We start from the raw sequence: 22,925 nt of genomic DNA on the forward strand, positions 1-22,925 counted from the left end.
ATTATCCAAAACCACCTAGAACAGTACATTGACAAAGAACTGCCAGAAATTCAAGTCAAATTTTGAAGAGGCAGTGGTATTATATCATTGCTGATATCAGATGAGTCACGGCTGAATGCAGAGAAGCCAAAAGAAGATCTATGTTTTCTTGACTATGCAAAGACGTTTATGTGGATCATAACAAACCATGGCTAACATTGAGAATTCCAGACAGCTTATGGTTACACGAAATCTAAAGAAGCTGTTGTCAAGACAAACCTAGGGAACACTGCATGGTTTGGAATCAAGATAGGTGTGCATCACGGCTGTATTCTTTTTCTATACCTATTCAGTCTTTGTGTTGAGTCAGTCTTAATGTGGAATCAGGATTGGAAGAAGACTTATCAACGGCCTGTGTTACGCAGATAACACAGTCTTGCTTGCTGAAGGGAAACAGGACCTGAGGTACTTGTTGCAGAAGATCAAGGACTATAACCTTCCACATGGATTACATCTCAATGTCAGGAGGAAAAAATCCTTACCACTGGGCCAATAGAGAAAAGGCTGAAATTGTCAAGAATTTCATCTTGTTTGGATCCATAGTCAACACCCTTGATACCAGCACTTAGGAGATAAGAGATTAGGAGATGAGATCCAGCGCTGAGAAAGTCAGCTGTCAGGGACATACCCAAAGTTCTGAAGAGCAGTGATGTCAGTCACTGATTTAAGCCATGGTGTTTTCAGTCCCTTTGTGTGTGAGAGCTGTACAGTGAATAAGAATGACGGAAAAAGAATCAATGCCTTTGAACTGTGGTGTTGTAGAAGAGTATTGAATATCCTATGGACTGCCAAAAATACAAATGGATATGTCTTCAAGAAGGTGAAGCCAGAGTGCTTCTTAGAGGCAAGGATGGCAAAGCTTCTCATATACTTTGGGCATGTTGCTAGGAGAGGCTATTCCTTGGGAAGGAGCTCATGCTTGGAAAGGCAAAAGAGAGGAAGACCCTCAGTGAGGTGGATTTAACACAGTGACTGCAGCACTCAGCTCAAGCCTGTCAGAGATGGTGAGGATGGCACAGGATAGGACAGAGTTCAGATCTGTTATTCATGGGGTCACTATGAGTCATACGGCACATATCAATGGTAACAATATGAAGAATAGAAGGGAGATGGAATTAGTTAACAGCATTAGCATTATACTGTGGAGAGTGAAAGCACATAGTTTTCCAGTTAAGATTTTGATGGCAGCTGAAAGTGAAGTAGCCAAAGACAAACAACTAGGGGGAGAATGAGTTGAATGATTGCAAAAACTTTTTAAAGTAGATGGATGCAGACTGGACATTTCTTTTGTCTCCCTTCTGGAAACAGCCTTGTTATATCAAGTTGCAACTCAAGGAACACTGAAAAGTCATTTTAACGTCTCAGTAATTTTTATGTGAAGTTATTTGAATGCCTTTTTCTTTATTTTAGAATCTCCCTCCTTCTGTTGTGGCTACTGTTGGTGGTAAAATTTTCACATTTGGGTCCTATAGACTTGGAGTGCACACTAAAGGTAAGTTAAAAGTGCTTTTCCATGTTCTAGTGATAAGGACTTTCAAAAACAACCCTATTTTTATAATTAAAAGAGAATTTGGAAAAGAAGAAAATTTCCATGATTTTAGTACTCACCAATAGTCATTGTTATTTTTTTCAATACTTTTTGTGTGTATATATACTTTAGCAAAAATACAAAAACAAACTTAATACACTTTAAGAAGGCATACGTCATATACTCTTCTTGATAAGAAATAACTTTGATTTGCAGGAGCTGACATTGATGCACTTTGTGTAGCTCCAAGACACGTGGAGAGATCTGATTTTTTTCAGTCATTTTTTGAAAAATTGAAACATCAAGATGGCATTAGAAACTTAAGGGCAAGTATCCCCTGGTATTTAATGTGTTGAACTAAGAAATGACTATAAAAGCTTACAGTTATTATCATAAAAGCTTATGATTCCTGAAATATCTACATTGCTATTTCCTGTTGAGATAATATATAGAACATGGGCATTACAGTTCTGGAACAATCATGTCTTCTCTAATAATCTATTGATTTCTCACTGGTCAGTTTTCAAGTTAAGCTCACAAGATACTGAGTATCTGAGTTTGAATCAGCAGTCTGTTTGATACATAGATTAACTCTGACTTGATCAAAGGAAAGTGAGAAAAAACTTCTCTATAAGGTTTTCCTGAGAATTGGTGAGATAATGTGCATAGAGAATTTATTACATGTAAAGTTCTGTTTTCACTCTTCAAGGCTAAGCATTCCTTTCAGCAACTTGAAACATGAACACCAGTAACATCAGATATTGACTTTAGTCCCACAAATAGAAACACAAGTGAACAAAACATTGACTGAGGTTGAGGCACTAATGGGGGAAATGAAATAAACAGCATTTTTTACTGAAATCTCTGGTGTTGAGGGTAAGATAAAGCATAAAAGTGCTTTCAGAGATGGCATTTCAAAATGTTTCAAAGATTTGGTTAGGGAATTAAAGAAAACTCAGAAAGACATTTCTACTAAATTAAGTCAAACGCTAATGATCCTATCAGTCTGATTCTTGTTCAGTTTCTACTATTAACAACAAACAAACATGCTTTTGCAAAATAATCGGTATTTGAGGTTAGAGCTCACAAAATAGTAAGACCCAAATGAGAGCAGTTCTGCCTTAAGGTTCTGATGGATTGATTGTCTTACGAGGTACCTTACAAATTAGCATTGTGTGACTCTTCAGTAACAAAAGTCACGAGATAGAAGTACATATATAGAATATAAGACTCTGAACATACTTTTCTTGTTTTTTAGAATATACATTGGGAGCAAAGATACTCAGATTATTCTTGATTAGAAAGGACAAAAGAGGAATTATTCCTATTTGTTATAGTTGTTTTCCTCTCTTGCAGGCTGTTGAAGATGCCTTTGTACCTGTCATAAAATTTGAATTTGATGGTATTGAAGTAAGTTTTAGTTGAATTTTTTTAATCTATTTTTTAATTTATTTTGTTAGATTTTTTTGTTTCTTTTTGTGACTCAGACTTACGTAGGCAGGTAGTTAAGGACTAAAATAGTCCTTCACCACCTTCTCTCATCTCTCTTGACTTTTCACAAATAGTTGGAAAATGAACCTACCACCATGATCCTTCTAGACATATCCTTCTCATTTGCCCAAGTCTTCTGTGATAATTATATCATACTGTGATTTTTGCTAGAGCAGTACTCAGCATTTGCATTATGATATTATACATTGCTTTCAAAGCAGAGGATGATATAGACTAGATTACCTTTCCTGTGTGACATTTTCTTAAGTGTCGGTTTCATTCTTGTAAGTAATTCAAATTCAGTTTTTGTCAGTTGAGTTTAGATTAAATATATTATTCTCATCTTAAAATAATAGATCACTGAGTCCTCGTCTATATTCTAATTCAAGAAGATTGTTCTTCGTGGCATATAGGTGTTGTCTGGCCTCTTCCTTTTCTGTATTCCTAGTCAGCTAATCTCTTTTGCTTTTCTAGAATTATTCTTTTCTCTTGCTTTATTCTTTTAGTGGAGTCCCAAAGAAAGTGTAACATTTTGTGAACTTGTGTGTATTAAAATATTTCTTTCCTCACACAGACTTGAATATGAAGTTCTAGTTAGGAAATAATTTTTTCTTTGCAGTCTTGAAGGTCTTGATTCCTTTGATTGTTTTGCTGTGCCAAGAAGAGGAATGCCATTTTGATCCTCATCTTTAGTGTGTGACCTGCTTTCTCTCCCTGGAAGCTTAGGATTTTTTTTTCTTTCCTCTCTTTTTAAGTCTTCATAGTTATAAATCGATGATAACATTCTTTTGGCAGTGGGTCTTTTAACTGATAGACAAACTAGACACACTTAGACCTTCTCAGACTGTTTTCTCAACTTCCTCGTTTGAATGTTAGACTAGTCCTTTTTTTTTTTCTTTCTCTTCACTTTAACTGTGTCATCAGGTCTTTTTATTATGCTTTTGGGATTTTCTCTTCCAAATGTTTTATTCCTCATTTCTGTTATCATAATTTTTATTTCAGATTGTCTGACTGTCTCTATTTATTGATAATGTATTTATTTATACCCTCCTGCCCTTCTTTTTGGGATGAAGCGTTTTGTATCTACTAGATCTTCAGATCTACTGGGTGTTTTTACCACTGCTTTTTAACTTTCATAATTTTGTCACAAATCACAGGATTGCGTGATTTGGTGGGTGGTGGAAAATGTTAAAGGAAATGGGAAACATCCACCAGAGACCTGAAAAGACAGGATAATGTTGGGAAAAATTCAATTGGGATTTTTTTAAAACACAATGTTTGAGAATGATTGTATGAAAGACAAGGTATATGAATTTTGTCTTCAAACAATATAAAATAATTTCTTTTAAAAAAACAAAGCTAAATAAAAAAAAAAAAGATTGTTTCTGCTACTTTAGTGGGAATTTAAGGACAAATTGAACATAAATGTGTGTTGAACCTGCCATCTTCATTTAGAAATCCACCTGTGAGCTTTTTCTGTATTTTCCATGTTTGGTGTATATTCTGAAATAAAGATACTTTCCCTTCATTTGAAAGTTACTTACCTTGGCAAAATGTAGCAGTGGTTTTCCTGTATGAATTAACTTCATTGTTTTGACCTTGATGTTTTGGAAGACCTTCTCAAACTGATAGAACTTTATGCATTTTGAGATGGAAGAGAATGGAGTGGAAGAAAGAAAAGTAATATATATTTCTTTTTTTTGTATCTTTCTGAAGATCGATCTTGTCTTTGCAAGACTGGCTATCCAAACCATATCAGATAACTTAGATCTAAGAGACGATTCTCGCCTCAGAAGCCTTGACATACGGTGTATTCGCAGCTTAAATGGTAAGCATCTGAGAAAAAAAATCCCTGACACTTGCTTTGAAAACTATTGGCCAGATTTTTTTTTCCTTCTCTCAGAAGGGTATCTCTGATAAACTCAGTTTAAAATAATGATCTCATTCTCTGTATCCCAATAAGTTATTTGGATCTCCCAAGTGTTACCATCTTTCCTTATATGGTATCTTTATCTGGTGTCCCTGAAGGCTCACGTCTTCCCAGAGGTACTTCGGAAGAAAGACCTGGCAATCTACTTCCAAAACAATTGAGCCATTGGAAACACCATGGAGCGCATTTCAACTCAGATCCACGTGGGGTCACCATGAGTCAGCATCGATTCAGTGGCGCCTGATTTGACTGAATTATTTTCATGTGGATAATTTGACCACATTCAAGCAGCATTTTAGAACCACATTTATTTGAAAGGTTATTTATGTTTATAGTGTTGGGGTGTATAGGGAAATTAGAACCAACCCATAGCTGCCCCTCTGGCACGTTTTCAGAGGCAGTACACCTCAAGTGGAGGAGATTACCCATCCTTCTCTGCAGAGCTGTTGGTGGATTTGAACAGCATGCCTTTGGGATTGCAGTGCAGCTTTTTCTCATTACGCCACCAGAGCTCCCTATGTTTATAGTGGTGGTTTTCTAACTTACTGGTGTCAGGACCCCATTATTCTCATAAAACATATTGAGGGACTCCTTAGACCTTTTGTTTATGTGGATTGTGTCAATATTTTTAACCAGTTTTATTTGCCAGTTCATTTTGACATAATCCATTTTGTATTTTTGTGTGTGAGAAGAATGGCATCTTTTTCCTTTTTGTAAGTCCTTAATGTTTGACTTAATAAAGTTCCATTGTACTCTCATGTCTGGTTCTGTAGTCTCTTGTAATAATATATATTGACGATTTTGGTTGAAGTATAGACAAAGTTTGGCTACTGTAGGAGGGAAAAGCTTTTTTTGATAATTGTGGGTAATTTTCTTGATACTGCACTAGAATTTGGTCAGTGGCATGCTTTCAAACAGCTTTATTGTGGTGTAACTATATAGAATATTCACCCATTCTAACTGTGCATTCCAGTGGGTTTTAGTATTTTCACTGTTGTACAGTGATTGTTATTATCCTTTTTAGGAACTGCCCAAAGATCCCAGATCCCTATTGGCAGTCATTTCTCCCCCTCTCCTACCCTGACACCCAGCAACCACTAATCTCCTTTATGTCTCTGGATTTGCCAGTCCTGAACATGTCATACCTGTCTTTTGTGGCTGGCTCCTTTTCACTTAGACTTTGTGAGTCTGCCTGTGTTTATAGCCCGTATCAGCAGTTCATGCCTTTTTATTGCTGAATAACAAAGTAATAATTTCTTAACAGTTAGCTAGAATATGGAATCTGAAACAATATCAATGCATGTTTTGTATTCCTTTTATTAAAACCCATTGGTCTGTTTTGTTTTTTTGAATGAATTCTTTACTGTTTTGTGCTACTCTGCCTTGATAATTTAGAAAATAGTGTTTCACCAAGTTATTTGTGATACAAACAGTTATGCACTCAACTACTAGCTGAAAGGTTGAAACCTGCCCAGTTGGCTCCATGGGAAAAAGACCTGCTTTCATAAAGATCACACCCGGAAAACCCTATGCGAAGTTCTGCTTTCACATGGGGTAACTATGATTTAACATTTACTCAACAGCACCCAGTCCTTAACAGCTCTTCCAAGTGCCAGCACATTTCATTTTAGATGGGGTTGGTTTGTTTGGGTTTTTGTTTTTTGGTGTTTTGGTTTTTTTTTTATTACACTATCATCAGTTTCTTCAGAAAAGGCTTCATTATTAGGAAGTTGTCAAACTCACAGTGTTAGATAAGGATTTAAAATTTTTAATTTTTCATTTAAAGATTACATTTAGAGACTTCTGGAATTTTTGCTTGAAAGATTGGCATTGGCTACAGGCAAGAAATTCTGTCATTCCTTTCCTTTGAATTGATGGGCTTACATTTAGGAAATTCTGCTGAGGACCTAAGTATATCTTAACTGTGCAGCCATTCTATAAATAAAACAGGTATCTCTTGAGAAGAGTAGCTAGCTCCAGTTAATATTCAGACAATCACACAGCTTCTTTATCTCAGGATATTTAAAATAATTTTTTAAATTCTCAAATCAGCGTGTGACTCTGAAGACTATTGTCACCTGTGCTTCCATTGCCTGGATTCACTGTTGGTGAATGGCTTGATCCCCCATTGCTTTTATTCGATAAGTGGAAATGTGAACAAAGTGAAAAACACAAAGAGGAGGGCGGGATTAATAGAAAAATAGGGTTGACCTCACAGACTCCCAGGGGTCCAAAGACTGTACTTTGAGAACCACTGGTTGATAGTCTTTTATTAACTCCTTGTTCTCTGCTGTACAGTCCTAGTATTTATGGATAAATAAGGTTTGGCTTGCAGCAATAATAGTTTTACAACTTGTAGGTATTTGAGAAACAGTAAAGTCAAAGGACCGCTGGTGGCATAGTATAGGATGTTAAGCTGCCAATGAAAGGGTAGTAGTTCGAATCCACCCACAGCTCCATTGGAGAAAGGTGAGGCCAGTTTACACCTATTAAGATTTAAAGCCTTCGAAATCCAGTGGAGAAGCAGAAGTAAAGTACAGTAAAAAATACTCAAACCCATCTCTCATTTTAATGCTGGATTTAATTACCTATGTACCTTTTAATTCTTAAAAAACAAAGTAGATGTCATTTATATTGTGTCTGACATACGTTTTTGTTGTGTACCATTGAGTCAGAACCAATCCATAGCCGACCCTCTGGCAGGTTTTCAGAGACAGTAAATCACATGGGAGGAATGTGCCATGCTTTTCCCGTGGAGCAGCTGGTGGACTTGAACCACGTGACTTTAGTATGGCAGCATAACTCCTTACCCCTAGGCCCTTAGTCCTCCCCTTTCTCACATAATTAAGTGTTAAATTTCAAGTACATAAAATACTGACCTTTTTAAAAGGTTTCTTATAGTTAGTATTTGAGTGTCTGGAAGTTGCTAGGGCAGTTGAACCAGCTGAGTTCTGCTGCATAATGAAAAATGAAATATTTTGTCTTTCAGGATGTAGAGTCACAGATGAAATTTTACATTTAGTACCAAATAAAGAAACATTTAGGCTCACACTGAGAGCAGTGAAGTTATGGGCAAAACGTAAGTATACCAAGTTTCATAATTTTACATGTATATTATTGCCAACAAGTCGCCTGCAACTCATAGCACCCCTGTCTATGTACTAAAGCTCTGAACCCTGCTCGATTGTAACTTTAAGTTATCAGTAATAAAAGTACTAAGGAAAACTCTCTGAAATTAGTATTTTGTAGGGTTGATTTTTTTGGGGTGTTTTTTTTTGGTAGGTTGTTTTCTTCTTCATTGCTTGCCAAGTGGACCATTAAATAATGCTTTATCACATAATTTAGGGCATTTTAGGATTTTTGACATTTTAGATTTGATGAAGTACTGTAGTACTTTTTTTATCGATTGCTATAAGAAGCAATGTGCTCTACTGTGATAGTACATGAGGAGTTTAGCTGCTGATACAAGTCTATACCTCTGTAGTGGTTTATAACAGTTCTGCAGGAGAAAGAGGAGGGTAGTCTCTTCCTATGCAACTTACAGCCATAGAAACTCATTGGAGGGTCAGTTATGAGTAGACTCTTACTCCATGTCAGTGAATTGATAAATAGTTATATGAGAAATAAGTACTACCAGCGATTTACTTTGTGGTTGTTACTTTGGACTGTCCTGTTTTGATATTTGTGAGTGTTTTAAAAAAATTTTGAGTATTGATGAATGGACTAAAAATTAAAATGTACACTAAGCCCTCTCCTCCTAACTCTTGTTTGGATTTGCATAGGCAGAAAGCAGAGGGCTCCACTTTGTCTTGCTAATGTTACCTTGCTACTACTATTAATAGAATATTCTTTAAAAAACGGGGGGGGGGGCGGTGAGAGAGGTGCAACAATGAATGAATGGAATTCCAAAATCTCTGTAGATGTTCATTGAAATGAAAAATAAATTAAAAAAAAACCAAAACAGCAGTCATTTGTCTGTTCGCTGTACTGAACAGCTTGGAGTTGCTGTGATGCTGAACACTATCCCATAGTCACATTAAATACCATAATGGTTACCTGTTATGTACTGTGGTTGGATGAGCTTCCAGATTGATTCATGTTGGAAAGCAGGGGTGGCATCCACTTCCTAAACTAGGTGCCTCTGGAAACACTACAAACTCTCTCATAAATGTACAGAAAAGATTTTAATCACAGTAAAAAAGTTCAGGTCTTTTGTGCAAAGCTCATTCAAAGTCATGTTCGACTCAACAGCACTTAACCGGTGCTAAATGAGACTAGGTATATCTCAGTGGTGGTTTCATCTATCAGCATAACTAATTATATCTTAGAGGAACATTCTTCCACTTTGCTCATCACTCTTTGTCAATGTGCTATATGAGGTAACCTGGGTTTGCTATGATGCTGAACCTTGTGCCATGGGGATATTAATGGTTTCCCATTGTGGACAGTGTTTGGTGGAGCTCTTAGTTGTAAAACGGGTTGGGAAGCAGGAGTGGCATCCACTTCCTAAACCACGTGCCTCTGGAGATTCTATGAACTTGGAGAAACAAAGATACCTGTGGAAAGACATTAGGTCTTTTGTTCATAGAGTTGCTATATGTGAGTCGATCTCTACTCGATGGCAGTCAGCAGCAACAACTTTGTGGTAATGAATCCCAATTGAGCAAAATTCTGTAGTCCTCAGCTGTATACTTGTTTTTAAAATCTCTGACTGTGATTATACAACTGAAGTTTTATTCTTCTCTACTTGTAGACCCTGCAGAATAATTCCCCTTTTACCTTGCATTTCTCTCAAGTCTAGCTCTTGAAAGGAGATGGGAAATACCAATATGATACTAATGAGGCCAGTTTGGCAGTTGGAGTTGAGGTAGGGATCTGGGTTGCCTGCATTAGAGGCCAGATAGTAAGATGAACTTTGGTGGGATCAAGGCATTTCTCCTCTTCTTTTGCATTTCTACCCACATACACAGAATCAAGGTCTTTAGTATAACAAAATCCCCAGCTGATTCTTGTTAAGCTGTAGAGTGATTCAATATATCTGGAGTGGAACTACATGCTGTCTGCAAGGAGTCAGATTGGAATCAACCAGTTTGAAGCCCTGGGTAGTTACAGCATAAAGCTTGGCCTCCCAATTTCAGTGTTTCATTGCTCACTTCGGCAGCACATATACCAATTTCAGTGTTCCTTTATAGAGGAAAGGAATAATCTGTAGGGGAAAGTCTAAAAATTAAACCGGTTACTCTGTTCCTTTGGGTTCTTATAGTTGACTGGTGCTCTGTTAAACTTCACCAAATTCACATTAGAAAGTTAACCAAACAATTAACAGATATATTTACTTTTTTCTAGGTCGTGGTATCTATTCCAACATGCTAGGATTTCTTGGTGGTGTCTCCTGGGCAATGCTGGTTGCAAGAACTTGTCAGTTATACCCAAATGCAGCAGCTTCAACTTTAGTTCATAAATTCTTTTTAGTTTTTTCCAAGTGGTAAGTACTCATCTGCGTATATTCACTGTTTACTAACTCTGTCTATATGTAAATTTGTGGGGGCAGTGCGATTTAAAAACTCGATGTAGACCTTTTTTAAGTTAAAATGTAAACCATAGGAGATTTGAGGTGGTGATGGCATATCTGGACAGAGCTCTCTCCAGGGCTCTGTGAATGTGGTCTCTTATCTTGTGGAAAGGGAGCTCTGGCAGCTTGGTCCAAAGGGACTGGTGACTCTGATGGTTCAAATCTACCAGCTGTTTATGAGACAAAGAGGAGATGAGAAGTCTCCTGTGCAGTTTACAGCCTCTAAAAAACCCGCAGGTGTGAGATACAAGTCGTTCCGATTCAAAGTTTTTGGCTTTGTGTTGTTGGTGTTGGGTTTTAGTTTGGGTTTTTTCTTTTTTATTCTCAGCTTAGTGCATGTCACAGATCTTGCTGTATATAATGAGTAGATAAATAGTTATCTGTATTTTTCCCTATTGTGTGCCATCAAGTCAGAACTGCCTCATAGCATGTTTTCAGAGATAGTCACTCACATGGGAAGAGATTGCTCATCCTCTGCAGAGTAGCTGGTGGATTCAAACCCATGTGTCTTTGGGATTGCAGTGCAGCTTGTTACCACTGGGCCCCCAGAGCTCCTGTTTAACTATGTAATGAGTAGATGGAATTATTTACCATGTCCTCATCTGTAAGGTGAAGATTAATTGTAATGATAAGCAGTAATGGTAATTGTCACAGAGCTTTGTTACCAGTATTTTCATTACATGTTAGCTGTTGGGGTAAAGCCATGGAAGCAGCTGGGAAGAGAAAGTTTCTAGTGTGAATTAGCTAATGGACAAAACATCTGCCTTCTCAAAGAAGATGAAAGTAGAGACTGTTTTTACACTTTTCTTTGCCCCTCATTTTTTATTAATACCAAGTCGCCTAAATATTTGCTTATTTGAAGGTAGGAACAGAGTCTAATGATGTCCATTTCTATAACGTCAAAAGTAAGGTCTTACGTGCATTAATTTGCTTATGTGTATTAGGGAATGGCCAAATCCTGTGCTCCTCAAACAGCCAGAAGAAAGCAATTTGAATTTGCCAGTCTGGGATCCTCGGGTATGTGACTTACAATGTAATCTCATTAAACCTTTTAGGGAAAGGGCATTTCTGTAGTTCTGGTCAAAAGATAATCTTTGCTTGTCTTTCTTCTCTGTCTGTGTCTGTCTTAGTCCTTTCCCTCCCTCTCCAAGTTTGGGTTTTGTTGTTTGGGTTGGCTTGGGTTTTTAAATACGTAGATCTATGTCTTCGGTCTGACTCAAATGTTATATCGGTAAAAATTGCCCAGGTAAAACTAGAAGAGGGAGAATAACAATCATAATATTAGAATTTGTGGTGAAGAGCTATCCCGCAAGATACAAAGCTGCACTGATCATAAGTGTTGAAAGGATTTCTTTGCCGTGTAAACGAAAGCACCTGGAGAACTTTCACAGTAGCATGATTTTGTCTCCCTTGCATTTTTGTTGGCTTTTTGAGTGAGCAAGGGGCCACGATGTCATCTACTGAAAGGGTACAGAAGGAGGATCAAGAACATTGGTTTTTTTTACAGCTGTGACACTGTTTCCTTGATCTGAAAGACCATTGTGGAGAAGACATAGCTTTTCAGGGGAAAAGGACGTCTGTAAAGATTTCTTCCCCTATTGTCTACGAGGCATACTTAACTGCAGAAATAGATTTAGTTGGCAAGAGGGAATGTACATATATTGCAGAGTTAAGGAAATGTATTACATTTATATTTCATATTCTTCAGACTTTGGGGAAAATGAAATAAGAGATTAGATCACTTATTCTGCTTCTGATTTCACAGGTAAATCCATCAGATAGGTATCATCTCATGCCCATAATCACCCCTGCCTACCCACAACAGAATTCTACATACAATGTGTCCACATCAACTCGATCAGTCATGATAGAAGAATTTAAACAAGGTAAACATGTTGACTCTCTTACCCTTTACATAGTCTCACCAGTGTGTATTTGATAGTAATTTTATTACATACTTATATTGGTAGTTCGAGTATACTTAACAGCCTATTGCTTTGAAAATTCTTTCAAATGTTTCTATTACTTTCAGTAATTATTTTTTTATGGTTAATATGGCTTTAAAGCCAAAAACAGAGCCGTCTTGGTCTGGCTGGAATTGATTTTTGGCTAACCAGCACAGATTTACTTTTGAGGGAGGGAAAAAAGCTTAAGACTATGCTAGAATGACAGGTTTGGGGAGTAGTAGGTGTTGGAGGAGCTGATAGTACCTGGTTCTTTTCTTTTTTTAATTTCTTTCCTTTTTTTTTAATCTTAGGCCTTATCGTCACAGGGGAAATTCTTCAAGGGAAATCTGATTGGTCCAAATTACTTGAGCCACCACATTTTTTTCAGAAGTACAGGTATTTGAAATCTTGCCATTTGTGTGTATGTATGTATTTTAAGGGAGGAAGTAAATTTCAAAGATTGCATTATTTATGTGTGTGTACATAAAAGTGACTGATGTTACTTTTCCTTTTTTCAAATTATAGTATTTTTTTCATAATCTTTATTTCAGGGCAGGTTTAGGAATTATTTTGGTTTTTCATTCATTCATAGTAATTTTTACATTACAACATTAATTACCATTGATTAGCATAATTTATTAGTTTCAGTGTTTAATTAGCCCCTTTTTATATATGCTTTCCCCTTTACCCAAGTTATCTGTTTATATATTTTTTCCCTGCCGTCTTTCCTATACCTATTTAAACTCTCCAAAATTGATTGTATGTAAACCTCATAGCTTTTTATAATCATGATCTTGTACCATTACTCTCTCCCCCCATTGATAAATTCAGCTGTTAATTTTTTTTTTTTTTTAATTTTGTGGGGAAGGTAAAAATAGTAAAGATAGATTTAGTTCTATAATTTCAGGAGTTAGACTTTTGTGAAAAACAAGTGTTTGTAAACCGTGTGTCTCTTGATTGTCAGAGGGCAAGGTCAGGAGCATTGGTGGCAAAAGAACTAATGGTTTTTTCTGCTTTTTGGTTTTTTTCCCCCTCAATTGTTGCTGAAAATTCTCCATAGACACTATATAGTCTTGACAGCCAGCGCATCTACAGAAGAACACCATTTAGAGTGGTAAGGCAACCATTCCCAGATCTATGTCCTGTGTAATCCTAGTAGCGTATGTGGATGGTACTTAATGTTGAAGTGCATGCTTAGCTTCTAAACAGAAGGTTGGAGATTGGCATCTGCAGTTGAAGACTGACACAGTCCGCCCACTGCAAGATTTACAGCCTCGGAAGCCCATGGAGGGCTGCCATCAGTTGGGGTCAGCTCAGCCCCAGTGGGTTTAGCCTTAACAAGTAGCCCTGGTGGCCGAGTGGTTACAGCTTACTGAAAGACACTGCCCACTCCACAGAAATCTTAGGTCCTGGGGAGTCCATGGGCTATTTCTCCCCTTTACGGTGGAATCACAGTCAGTCCTTGAGAGGCGGTGCAATTTTGGTTTTGTCTTAAAACCCCGCAGAGCACAGGTCTACTCTGCATATGAGGGGTTTCTAGGAGTCAGAATTGGCTTGATGAGAAAGGATTTGGATGTTTCCATTTAGAAAATAATTTCTCACTTGCTTCTCCACAATATTAAATGATGTTAGTGATTGTTGTGCATTATCCTGGAGCCATCAGTGTTTCCACAAATACTGTCAAATGTTTCAGCGTTAGGCATGACAAAATAAGGACAAATGTGTCTTCCCCTTTTTTAACGCTTTTCAGAGTTCGATTTAAGCAAGTGAGGTAGCTCAAATGCCTGTGATGTTCAGCCTCTTCTTCCTGTATTCTTCGCCTTTGCTGTCATATTTTCCTTCCCACCACACACATCAGGGTATTTGGAGGGAGAACCTTTTCATTTAGGAACTCGTAGCATAAAAGGCTCTGAAAATTCAAGCTTCCTAAATCAGGCGATATTTTGGAGTTAAGGAGTCATTAGTCCTTTCAGGTGCTTCTAAATCTGCTCCTGTCTCCAGTGCGCAGGAATGCATCCTACAGCATCCATTAGGGCATTTGGCTGTATTCACAGCTACATATGTACCACCATTCATCTGTGGGGCCAGGAGGAGGCACTGGCTCGAGATGGGGCCAGCAGATTGGCTGAGTCACTTCCAGGGCTGTCCTAGCGAGGCTGCGGCTCTGCCCTTTGGCTCCCCACGCCTTTGGGGAGGCACTGATGCTCCATCCCTTGGAGCTTCGAGTTCCAGCAGGCTCACCTGGTCCTCCTGAGAGAGCTGCTCCCTGCACCCGAGGCAGCCAGCAGCAGATACAGGCTTGCATCCCTATGCACTGGGCATTAACAGAGTCAGAGTAGCAGCTTGTACTGCAATTACTTTGATAAATATACGTTGTTGTTTTGTTATTGTTGTTAGGTGCCATTGAGTTGAGTACAATCCTTAGCAACCCTCAAAAGATCTGAACCTCCTCCTGTCCTGCACCATCCCATCCTCACACTTCCTGAACACAAGAGCCCATTGCAGCAGTCACCGTGTCAGTCCATCTAGTTGAGGGTCTTCCTCCCCTTTATCAAGTCCCTCTACCTCCTAGCAATATGTCCAAAGTATGTGAGGCAAAGCCACATCATTCTTACCTCCAAAGGACTCTCCAGCTGCACCATCTCCAAGACATACCTGTTCATTCTCTTGGCCGTCCGTGGGATGTTAAGTGTTCTTATTCAGCACCACAGCTCAAAGGCATCAATTCTTTTTCTGTCTCCCTATTCATTGTCCAGGTCTCAGATGCATAGCAAGTAATCAGAAAGACACACCTTAGTTCTCAAACTGACCTGACTACTCCTCCTTAATTTTATATACACACAAAATGTTTTTCACATAATACTGTAATTGTACAGCATCTAAATCACATGGTATCCTATTTCACAAAAGGTATGAATGTTAAGCTGTACATGCCCATGTCTCCAGTTCCATTGGGTGAAAGCTACCACCAGAGATAGTTTTTGCTTTCATCGGGTCTGATTTTTGGAGAAGTGAAACGAGACAGTACAGTACTTTTGTTTCAAAGAAGTAAGATTTGTTAGTAATTAAAATGACTATGAAAAACAGTCTTTTGACTAAAGCATTTCATTTGTCATCCAGATCAGGGATCAGCAAAGTATAATCTGACTGAATATATTCTTCCCTTCTGTTTTTTAAACTAAAATTTCTATTAAAAGACTGTCATTCTTGTTTATGTACTTGCTGTGGCTTTTTATGGTGCTACATAGCAGAGCTGACAAGTGCCTAAATGGTTACTGTCTAGACTTTTACATAAAAAACTTTCCCAGTCAATCACTTAGAAAGTATTTTGGAGTCATATCAAGTTTTTGTCTGTGCTTGAAATGCACACAATTATAATGTCCAGGCTTTTTCAAATAGTTAAAAAACTATTGTTTATAATTCATAAGGTCGTTATTAAGCTAATATTTGATGTCTGACAAGCAGGTGCATTTTTTTAAGTGAAAATAAGGTTCTGTATTTCTATTCTGTTTGGTCCAATTCCAGGTAATCTCTTTAGAAAATCAGAATTTTTTTATTTTATGCTTTGCAAGCCAATGTTAGCTTTTTTGTTTATAATTTTTAAACATAGACATCAGTCACTCATTACAGATGAGTCAGAACCCACTCCTGGCTCACCTTTCAGTGGGTTTTCAAAGGCTGTAAATCACATGGGAGGAGATTTGCCCATTTTTCTTTGGTAGAGTGGCTGGCTGGGACATTCGATCTGCCCACCTTGGGGTTGACGGGTTAACTTCCTCTCACCAGAACTTCCTCACATAGACGCTGAAGTTAGATTTGAAAATGAAAAGGGATTTGGGACCAAATTAATCAGTAGTTTTTGTTCATGTTCAAGGCATGATTATTTTACAGTCTGTTTGGATTTCTTGAGCAAAGCTTCCAAATACAATATGGACAGAAAAAGACTGTGTTCCATTCTTTCTCTTTTAGGGTTGGATTAGTAGAATCTAAAATCCGTGTACTTGTTGGAAACTTAGAACGGAATGAATATATTACTCTTGCCCATGTAAATCCACAGTCATTTCCAGGAAATAAAGAACATCCTATAGAGTAAGTTAATTATTTTCTTAACATTGTATTTCTTAAATTTTTTTACATGCATTGTTTAGGAGCACTTCCGAGGTTGTTATTTAACAGACATTGATGGAGGTGATACATTCATTATGTTTGAGTCTGAGTGACAGTTTGTTAAAATTGTGTACTCACTGTTGATAACCCTTATACCCCAGTAGAAACATTATACAAACTCAAAATATTTGGGGCACCTTTAAGTACATAATTCAGTGAATTATTTTTCTAAGTTACTTCTTTAGGATAACACATGAAAACTTAGAACTGATCTAATTTCCCTTTTAAGAATTTGGCTATATCACTGAAAACTGTAAATATGCTTAAATAGCAAACTATTTTTAAATAGTGCCTTTTGTAAAATTATAAAAATTAATGGAAGTACTTAAATTTTATCTTACAGCAACAATTACGTATCAATGTGGTTCCTTGGAATAGTTTTCCGCAGGGTGGAAAATGCAGAAAGTGTTAACATAGACTTGACATTCGATATACAATCCTTTACTGATACAGGTAAGACTTTCTCGTCAGAGAGCTGAAGTTCTCAGCCTTGGGCAGTCCCTCATTTTCATGGGTTAGGGTCTGGCTGCCTTTTGTGTATCCATGTAATGCTATATTGCTATTGAAAACCAAAAAGAGATGAGAAGACAGTTTGAAGACATGTGGCAGGGTGCTTTGCCTAAAATATATGACATATAACTGTGCTACTACAAATTATGTAAGTAAAGGGGGAGGACGTTGCATATCCTTCTCCAGAAGGATACATAGCTAAATAGAGAAAATCTGGAAAAACTAGTTGCTTCTCAGTCATGGAATCCTAGTTGTCTTGGAAACAGGGATGAGAAGACTTCACTGGATACTCTTTCTGTTTGTACTATGTAGAATGTATTGTCTGTTTGAAAACACAAGCCACATGATTCTGTGCAAATACACAGCCAGGGTTTATAATTATAGTCATAAAGATGGCTTGCTAACTGTGTTACAGAATCAGAAAGCGCCTTACACTCCTAGTTGCCTATTTGGAAATTTTCTTAATCTAGTTTAGAGTGCATTCATATCGTTATGAGTGTCTTTGGTTTTGTTAATCTGAGTTTTGGATCTTCTTACCCATCCCTCTCATTTATCACACTCGTAGAAGTAGAGGCAGAGAATATGCCTTTTCGAATAGGCATTCCAGATACAGAAAGAGCCTGGAAAAAGAAACAATTTTTTCTTTCCTAGTTTAGACTCAAGTTTTTTAAAAGGCGATAGATGGGAAACTCTGTTTATTAATGTTTCATAAAATGTTCATTTACAGGTGGGGACTCAAGCCTTAGGAGCTTAATATATCACAAACAGTTTAAAATAGTTGTGCAGAAAATGCCTCTAATCTCTGTCTTCAAGGGATTTGTAAACTGGCATTCGCAATTAAAGTTCATTTTAAGTATCACATGTGATTGATTAGAAAAGGACATTATGTTTAGTAGAGAACCAATAGACAGAGAAACACTGAGTGAAATTAATTGATAGAATAACCACAATGGGCTTAAGCAGGTCAAAGGTAACTCATAGCTCATGTCTTTACACAGGAGTCAGTACTTCGCAGCTGATCCGCCAGCAGGTTTTCAGAGGTTCCCATGGGAGGAGATGGCCCCCTTTCTCCTGCCAAGCAGCTGGTGTAACCAGACTACCTGCCTTTAGTTTGGCAGCGCAGCTCTTTACCCTTTAGGCCACCAGGGCTCCCAAATCAAATACTGGGAAAGTCTGCTGTATATCAGACCACCAGGAATTAGAATGCTTCAACCCATCTCATGATTTTTGTGATAAAGTATAACTGACTTTCTTAAAAGATGTGACATGAACAAGTATGAGGGTTCAGAGTTGTGTTTAGTTTGCTTCAAGTGAGGTGTTCAGGGCTACTGAGCCTCGTTGCCCCGGAGGTATAGTAAGAGAGTACTAGGTGATTTCTGAAGTCATGGGCCCTGATGGTGTGAGTTACAGTAGTAGAAGCTGCATGGAGGAGATTGAACTTGAGTTGCATCTTGGAAATTTAAGAATTAGATTTGAGCAAGTAGTTGGGAGAAGATTAATTTTTGGGGAAAGAATAGTAAAGAAAATTTGGAAAAAATTTTTTCTACCATTTTTTATGAAATGTGATCCTGGCCCAGTGTTCAAAGTTGAATAATGAAGGGATGTGCATTTAAAAAAATCTTTGATTCAGAAAGTCTTCTATTAACATAATGCCATTGTTACAGTATACAGACAGGCAAACAATATAAACATGCTAAAGGAGGGAATGAAAATCGAAGCAACACATGTGAAGAGAAAGCAACTCCATCACTACCTTCCGTCAGAGATCCTGCAGAAAAAGAAAAAGGTCAGTTTGTCATTGTTTTAGCTCTACAGTCTAAGTTCATTCTGATGAATTCTGAAAACTCCCAGCCTGTTGAGAAGAAAGGGGTGGGGGAGTGGGAACAGAAAATAAATACGAGACTAAAAAGTTACCTTTATTAAGCACATGACGAATGTGGATGTGCATATATGTACTTCACAGTTGAGAGCATCTTCTAGTCTCATTCACTCTTGAAATCCTTTCTTGCAGCAAAGTCTTTCTGATGTCAGTCGGAGTTTGGGTGGACTGCAGTCCAAACGACCGTCTCTGGATGGCAGCTGCTTGGACAGCTCTAGAGACACAGATAGTGGAACACCTTTTACGTCCCCAGGTTCTGCACTCAAGCCTTCCAAGCCAGACAGCCCTCCTCGCTTAGAAACAGAAAGGTGTGTTCTCCAGAGTTGTCTTTTCCGTCTTCACTTTGAGGGTGATGTGAACTTTTCTCTACTACTGTGAAATGTTTTCTCACCTATTAGAAGGTTTTGCCGCCTGTTGGTTTCTTACATAGAGACACTTGATAGTTTGTTAATCCTTTCAGAGGCATTGTAGGCTGCTTGGAAGTACTCAGAGATGCACAGAGTTTTGGTTTAAATTTTTAAAGTTTCATTCTCACTGGATCTTTTGCCTTTTAACAGGAACAGTGCAAAGCCTGGTTCTGTAATTATGGAGAAGCCACTGAGTGGTCCACCTGCTCAAGGACTATCTATTCCAGTCATCGGTGCAAGTAGGTATCAAAGCTTTTGTTGTTAATCCTTCTGCTCTATATGTGATTACTAAAATGTCTTTCTTTCCCCCTCTCTTTCAGAAGTTGACTCTATAGTAAAAGCTGTGTCGCCCCCAACTGTGTGCACCATTCCTACTGTAGTAGGACGAAACGTCATTCCCCGAATCACCACATCCCATAACCCTGCTCAGGGGCAACCACACCTAAATGGAATGTCCAGTATGGCAAAGAATGGCACACCCAAGAGATCGCACTCCCCATCCATCGATGCGTCTTCTAAGAGGTTGAAAGATAGAGAAAAGGTATTAATCCTTTAGGATACACTGAAACGAAAAATTGGCTATCAATTTCAGTTTGTTTTTTTTTTTTTTTTGCTATAATTTCTTAATGTTCCACTAGATTGTTGGCTAGTTAAAAATAAGAGAGCAAAATAATATTTACAGAAACATTAAAGAACTTATACTAATTTTAGACCGTGGATGAGATGAATTGATTCAGTGACTGGGGTAATGGAAGTAGATGAGTCAGAGACATTAAGGTTGGCACAGGACAGAACAGGGTTTAATGCTGTTGTACATGGGGCCGTTGTGAGTAGCAAGCTACGCAATGGCACAACAACAACAAATGCAAATTAATTTGGAAGTTTGAATGTTTTCCATTTGTTTTTTCACACAGAAGTCATAATTGATAGGTAAATAATGCTATTTATTGTGTTGGAATATTGATTCCTTTTTGCCTCCAGTAGATGGTGGTAAAACTGTATCGTAGGTGTTAGAATCTGAACTGATTTAACCAAAAAGATCATTAAAACGCCAGAAATTAAGTGTGCCAGTTGAGTTCTATAATTCTGTCCCTTGGGCACCCTTGTTTGTAATAGTTAATCAGTGATAGCTTAGTCACCAGCTAGTCTACAGTTTATACGTGTATATAGTTGGAAAATAATAGTAGTTCCTTTTAATGTTTGTGTTTTAGTTTATTCATCTTGAATCAACATTTAAGGACTCTCGTGCTGCTGAAGAGAGAAAGAGAAAATCAATGGTAAATATATTCATTTACTTCAGATTCTATTTACTTTTATAGAGTCATGATTATGAAATATACTGTATTTAGAAGATTTAGAAATGTACCATATTTAGAAGGTAGGTTAAAGTTATGTTAGATTCTGGTTCTGTTTTATATCATGTAGGAATTAGTTGGCCATAGTATTTGCATATAGATAGAAAGTTCTCACTTATATATTGTTGTTCTGCTCTTAGGAGTCCATTGGAGGAGAATCTATGCCTATTCCAATTATTGATACATTTCGCAAAAAGGTAATGAATTGTATTCTATAAAGGTAAAATACATATGCAAGGAGCTTATTTAAGAACTTGACACAAGGCTTATTTTCACTCATTAAAACAGAAAATACTTCTCACTGCAGCTTACTCCTTCCTTGCCATGTTCCCCGAGTAATCTGACCTAAAAAAAACTGTGCAAAATGCAGAGTATTCTCAAAGCTTGTAGAGTTTCTCTTTACTAACACAAAAGCAAGTTAAAAGGAATAGAGATAAATAATTATGAATTAGAATGGAAGGAAAAAAGATATTTAAGGAAATAACATTTGAATTAACCATGTTTGGAGGATGAAAGTTAAAGAGGTATAGCAAATAAACATGGCAAAATTTTTTTTTACATTTAAATTTATTATTAATTTCAGTAAAAATTTACAGAGGCTTTGGATTTCCATTCATTCATTGTTGCAGGCAAAATTTTAATAACAGCTGACTCCTGAGTATGGCATCTCAGACTTTATTTTGTAATTTATGATGTCATTGTAATTTTGTATGATGTCAGTATTTGTTTAGTGAGGAATATTAACTTCTGGAGCCATCTTTATTATTAAATTTTATTAGTTTCAATGAACATTCACAGGGATTCTGGGCTTTCACTCCTTCATTGCCGCACCATTCTCTCCACCCTCCTCCCCAGTTTGTTGTTCTTCCCTGCCATCCGAATGTCTGTTTTAATTGTCCAATTGCCACAGTGCTTGTCAAAGCCAGTTCTGATTAATCTCCTTTGTCGGTGTGTCCTTTGCCATTCCCTATCACTCCTCCCTGAGAGACACTTCACCCTGAATGGAGCCATCTCTTGACAAAAAAATTTAATGAACTGTTTCCTTCACATAACTTTTCTATTTTAAACATTTCTCTACTTTTCAGTTTTTTGCACTTTCTTGTCTTAGAATCATTCCTGTCCATAGAACCCGGTACACAGATGTCTTTGAGCTTTTTTTTTTTTAAATTTCCAAGTTACTTGGACTCAGAACAAAATTCCATTTTCCTGAGAACGTATATGTTTCATAAGTTGGGTTACAGTTTTCTTCTCTATGAATGTGCTCCAGCATCTCATTCATTATCCTCAGAATACTGAATTTGCCTCTCTGATACAGCTTTCTCCTCTCCCACCACCTGCTCCCTACAAGCTTCTTGTATAGTAACATGTCTTCCTACTTTATTTTACAATTGCATGACTTTAAGGACTGTGACTTCTAAATTTCTCCAGAAGTGGCAGTAGAGTTAATTAGAAATCCTCTTATATACACTGTATTCTGTCCTTCCCATTTCATTCTACTCTGTACTTCTGGCTTTAACAAAGTTCCAGAAGCAGGAGATGTCTCTGAAGTTAGAGTCCTCAGCACACTAAGAATGTCTAGGGGTTAAGAAATTTTACTGGATGGACCTTTATATTTACATGCATTTCTTTTTTTCCTGTTTTGTTTTTGGTTATTTTTGTGGTTTGTTTTGGTTTTGTTTTTTTTTTCTACTAGCGACTACCCAGTAAAGAACTGCCAGACTCCTCGTCTCCAATTCCAGCAAATAATATCCGAGTTATCAAGAATTCCATTCGACTGACCCTCAATCGGTAAAAGCAGTGCTGCCTCACTTGTGTGAACATGCAATCATTTAGTGGCATAGAACCAGCCATACTTTAACAAGTAGAAGTGGCTGCATACATAATATGGTGAAAGTTATAGTCATCAACCTCATAACCTTGAAGTGGTTGTGAACTCTCACACTTTGACCAACAGATGCTGTAGCAATCTCTGGCTACACACACTTTTTCTGAAGATCACCTGCTGTTAAATTTTCACCCATATTCTATGGCTTTGCATTGGGAGGTTTTACTGCCTTAACTTTCAATGCTTATTTCTCTGTTATGGAAACCAGTTTTTGGT

General features: G+C 37.5%; 1 protein-coding gene across 1 annotated transcript in view; it reads left to right on the forward strand.

The window, feature by feature from the left end:
* The window catches only part of PAPOLG (poly(A) polymerase gamma), a 36,960-nt gene extending 14,344 nt beyond the window's left edge, over window positions 1-22,616 (forward strand). Inside the window, exons 4-22 of the mRNA XM_006880943.1 lie at window positions 1,450-1,531; window positions 1,784-1,893; window positions 2,924-2,977; window positions 4,775-4,886; window positions 7,978-8,067; window positions 10,335-10,473; window positions 11,505-11,577; window positions 12,326-12,446; window positions 12,818-12,902; window positions 13,567-13,620; window positions 16,476-16,595; window positions 17,017-17,126; window positions 18,848-18,969; window positions 19,195-19,370; window positions 19,620-19,708; window positions 19,790-20,010; window positions 20,681-20,746; window positions 20,965-21,021; window positions 22,518-22,616. Of these exons, the coding sequence (XP_006881005.1) occupies window positions 1,450-1,531; window positions 1,784-1,893; window positions 2,924-2,977; window positions 4,775-4,886; window positions 7,978-8,067; window positions 10,335-10,473; window positions 11,505-11,577; window positions 12,326-12,446; window positions 12,818-12,902; window positions 13,567-13,620; window positions 16,476-16,595; window positions 17,017-17,126; window positions 18,848-18,969; window positions 19,195-19,370; window positions 19,620-19,708; window positions 19,790-20,010; window positions 20,681-20,746; window positions 20,965-21,021; window positions 22,518-22,616 (1,980 nt within the window). The remainder of the gene's footprint in view (window positions 1-1,449; window positions 1,532-1,783; window positions 1,894-2,923; window positions 2,978-4,774; window positions 4,887-7,977; window positions 8,068-10,334; window positions 10,474-11,504; window positions 11,578-12,325; window positions 12,447-12,817; window positions 12,903-13,566; window positions 13,621-16,475; window positions 16,596-17,016; window positions 17,127-18,847; window positions 18,970-19,194; window positions 19,371-19,619; window positions 19,709-19,789; window positions 20,011-20,680; window positions 20,747-20,964; window positions 21,022-22,517) is intronic.
* The last annotated feature ends 309 nt before the right edge of the window (window positions 22,617-22,925 follow it).

This window comes from Elephantulus edwardii, unplaced genomic scaffold, assembly GCF_000299155.1.
Source record: "Elephantulus edwardii isolate Elephantulus edwardi_28Jun2011 unplaced genomic scaffold, EleEdw1.0 scaffold00011, whole genome shotgun sequence".
Classification (NCBI taxonomy): domain Eukaryota; kingdom Metazoa; phylum Chordata; class Mammalia; order Macroscelidea; family Macroscelididae; genus Elephantulus; species Elephantulus edwardii.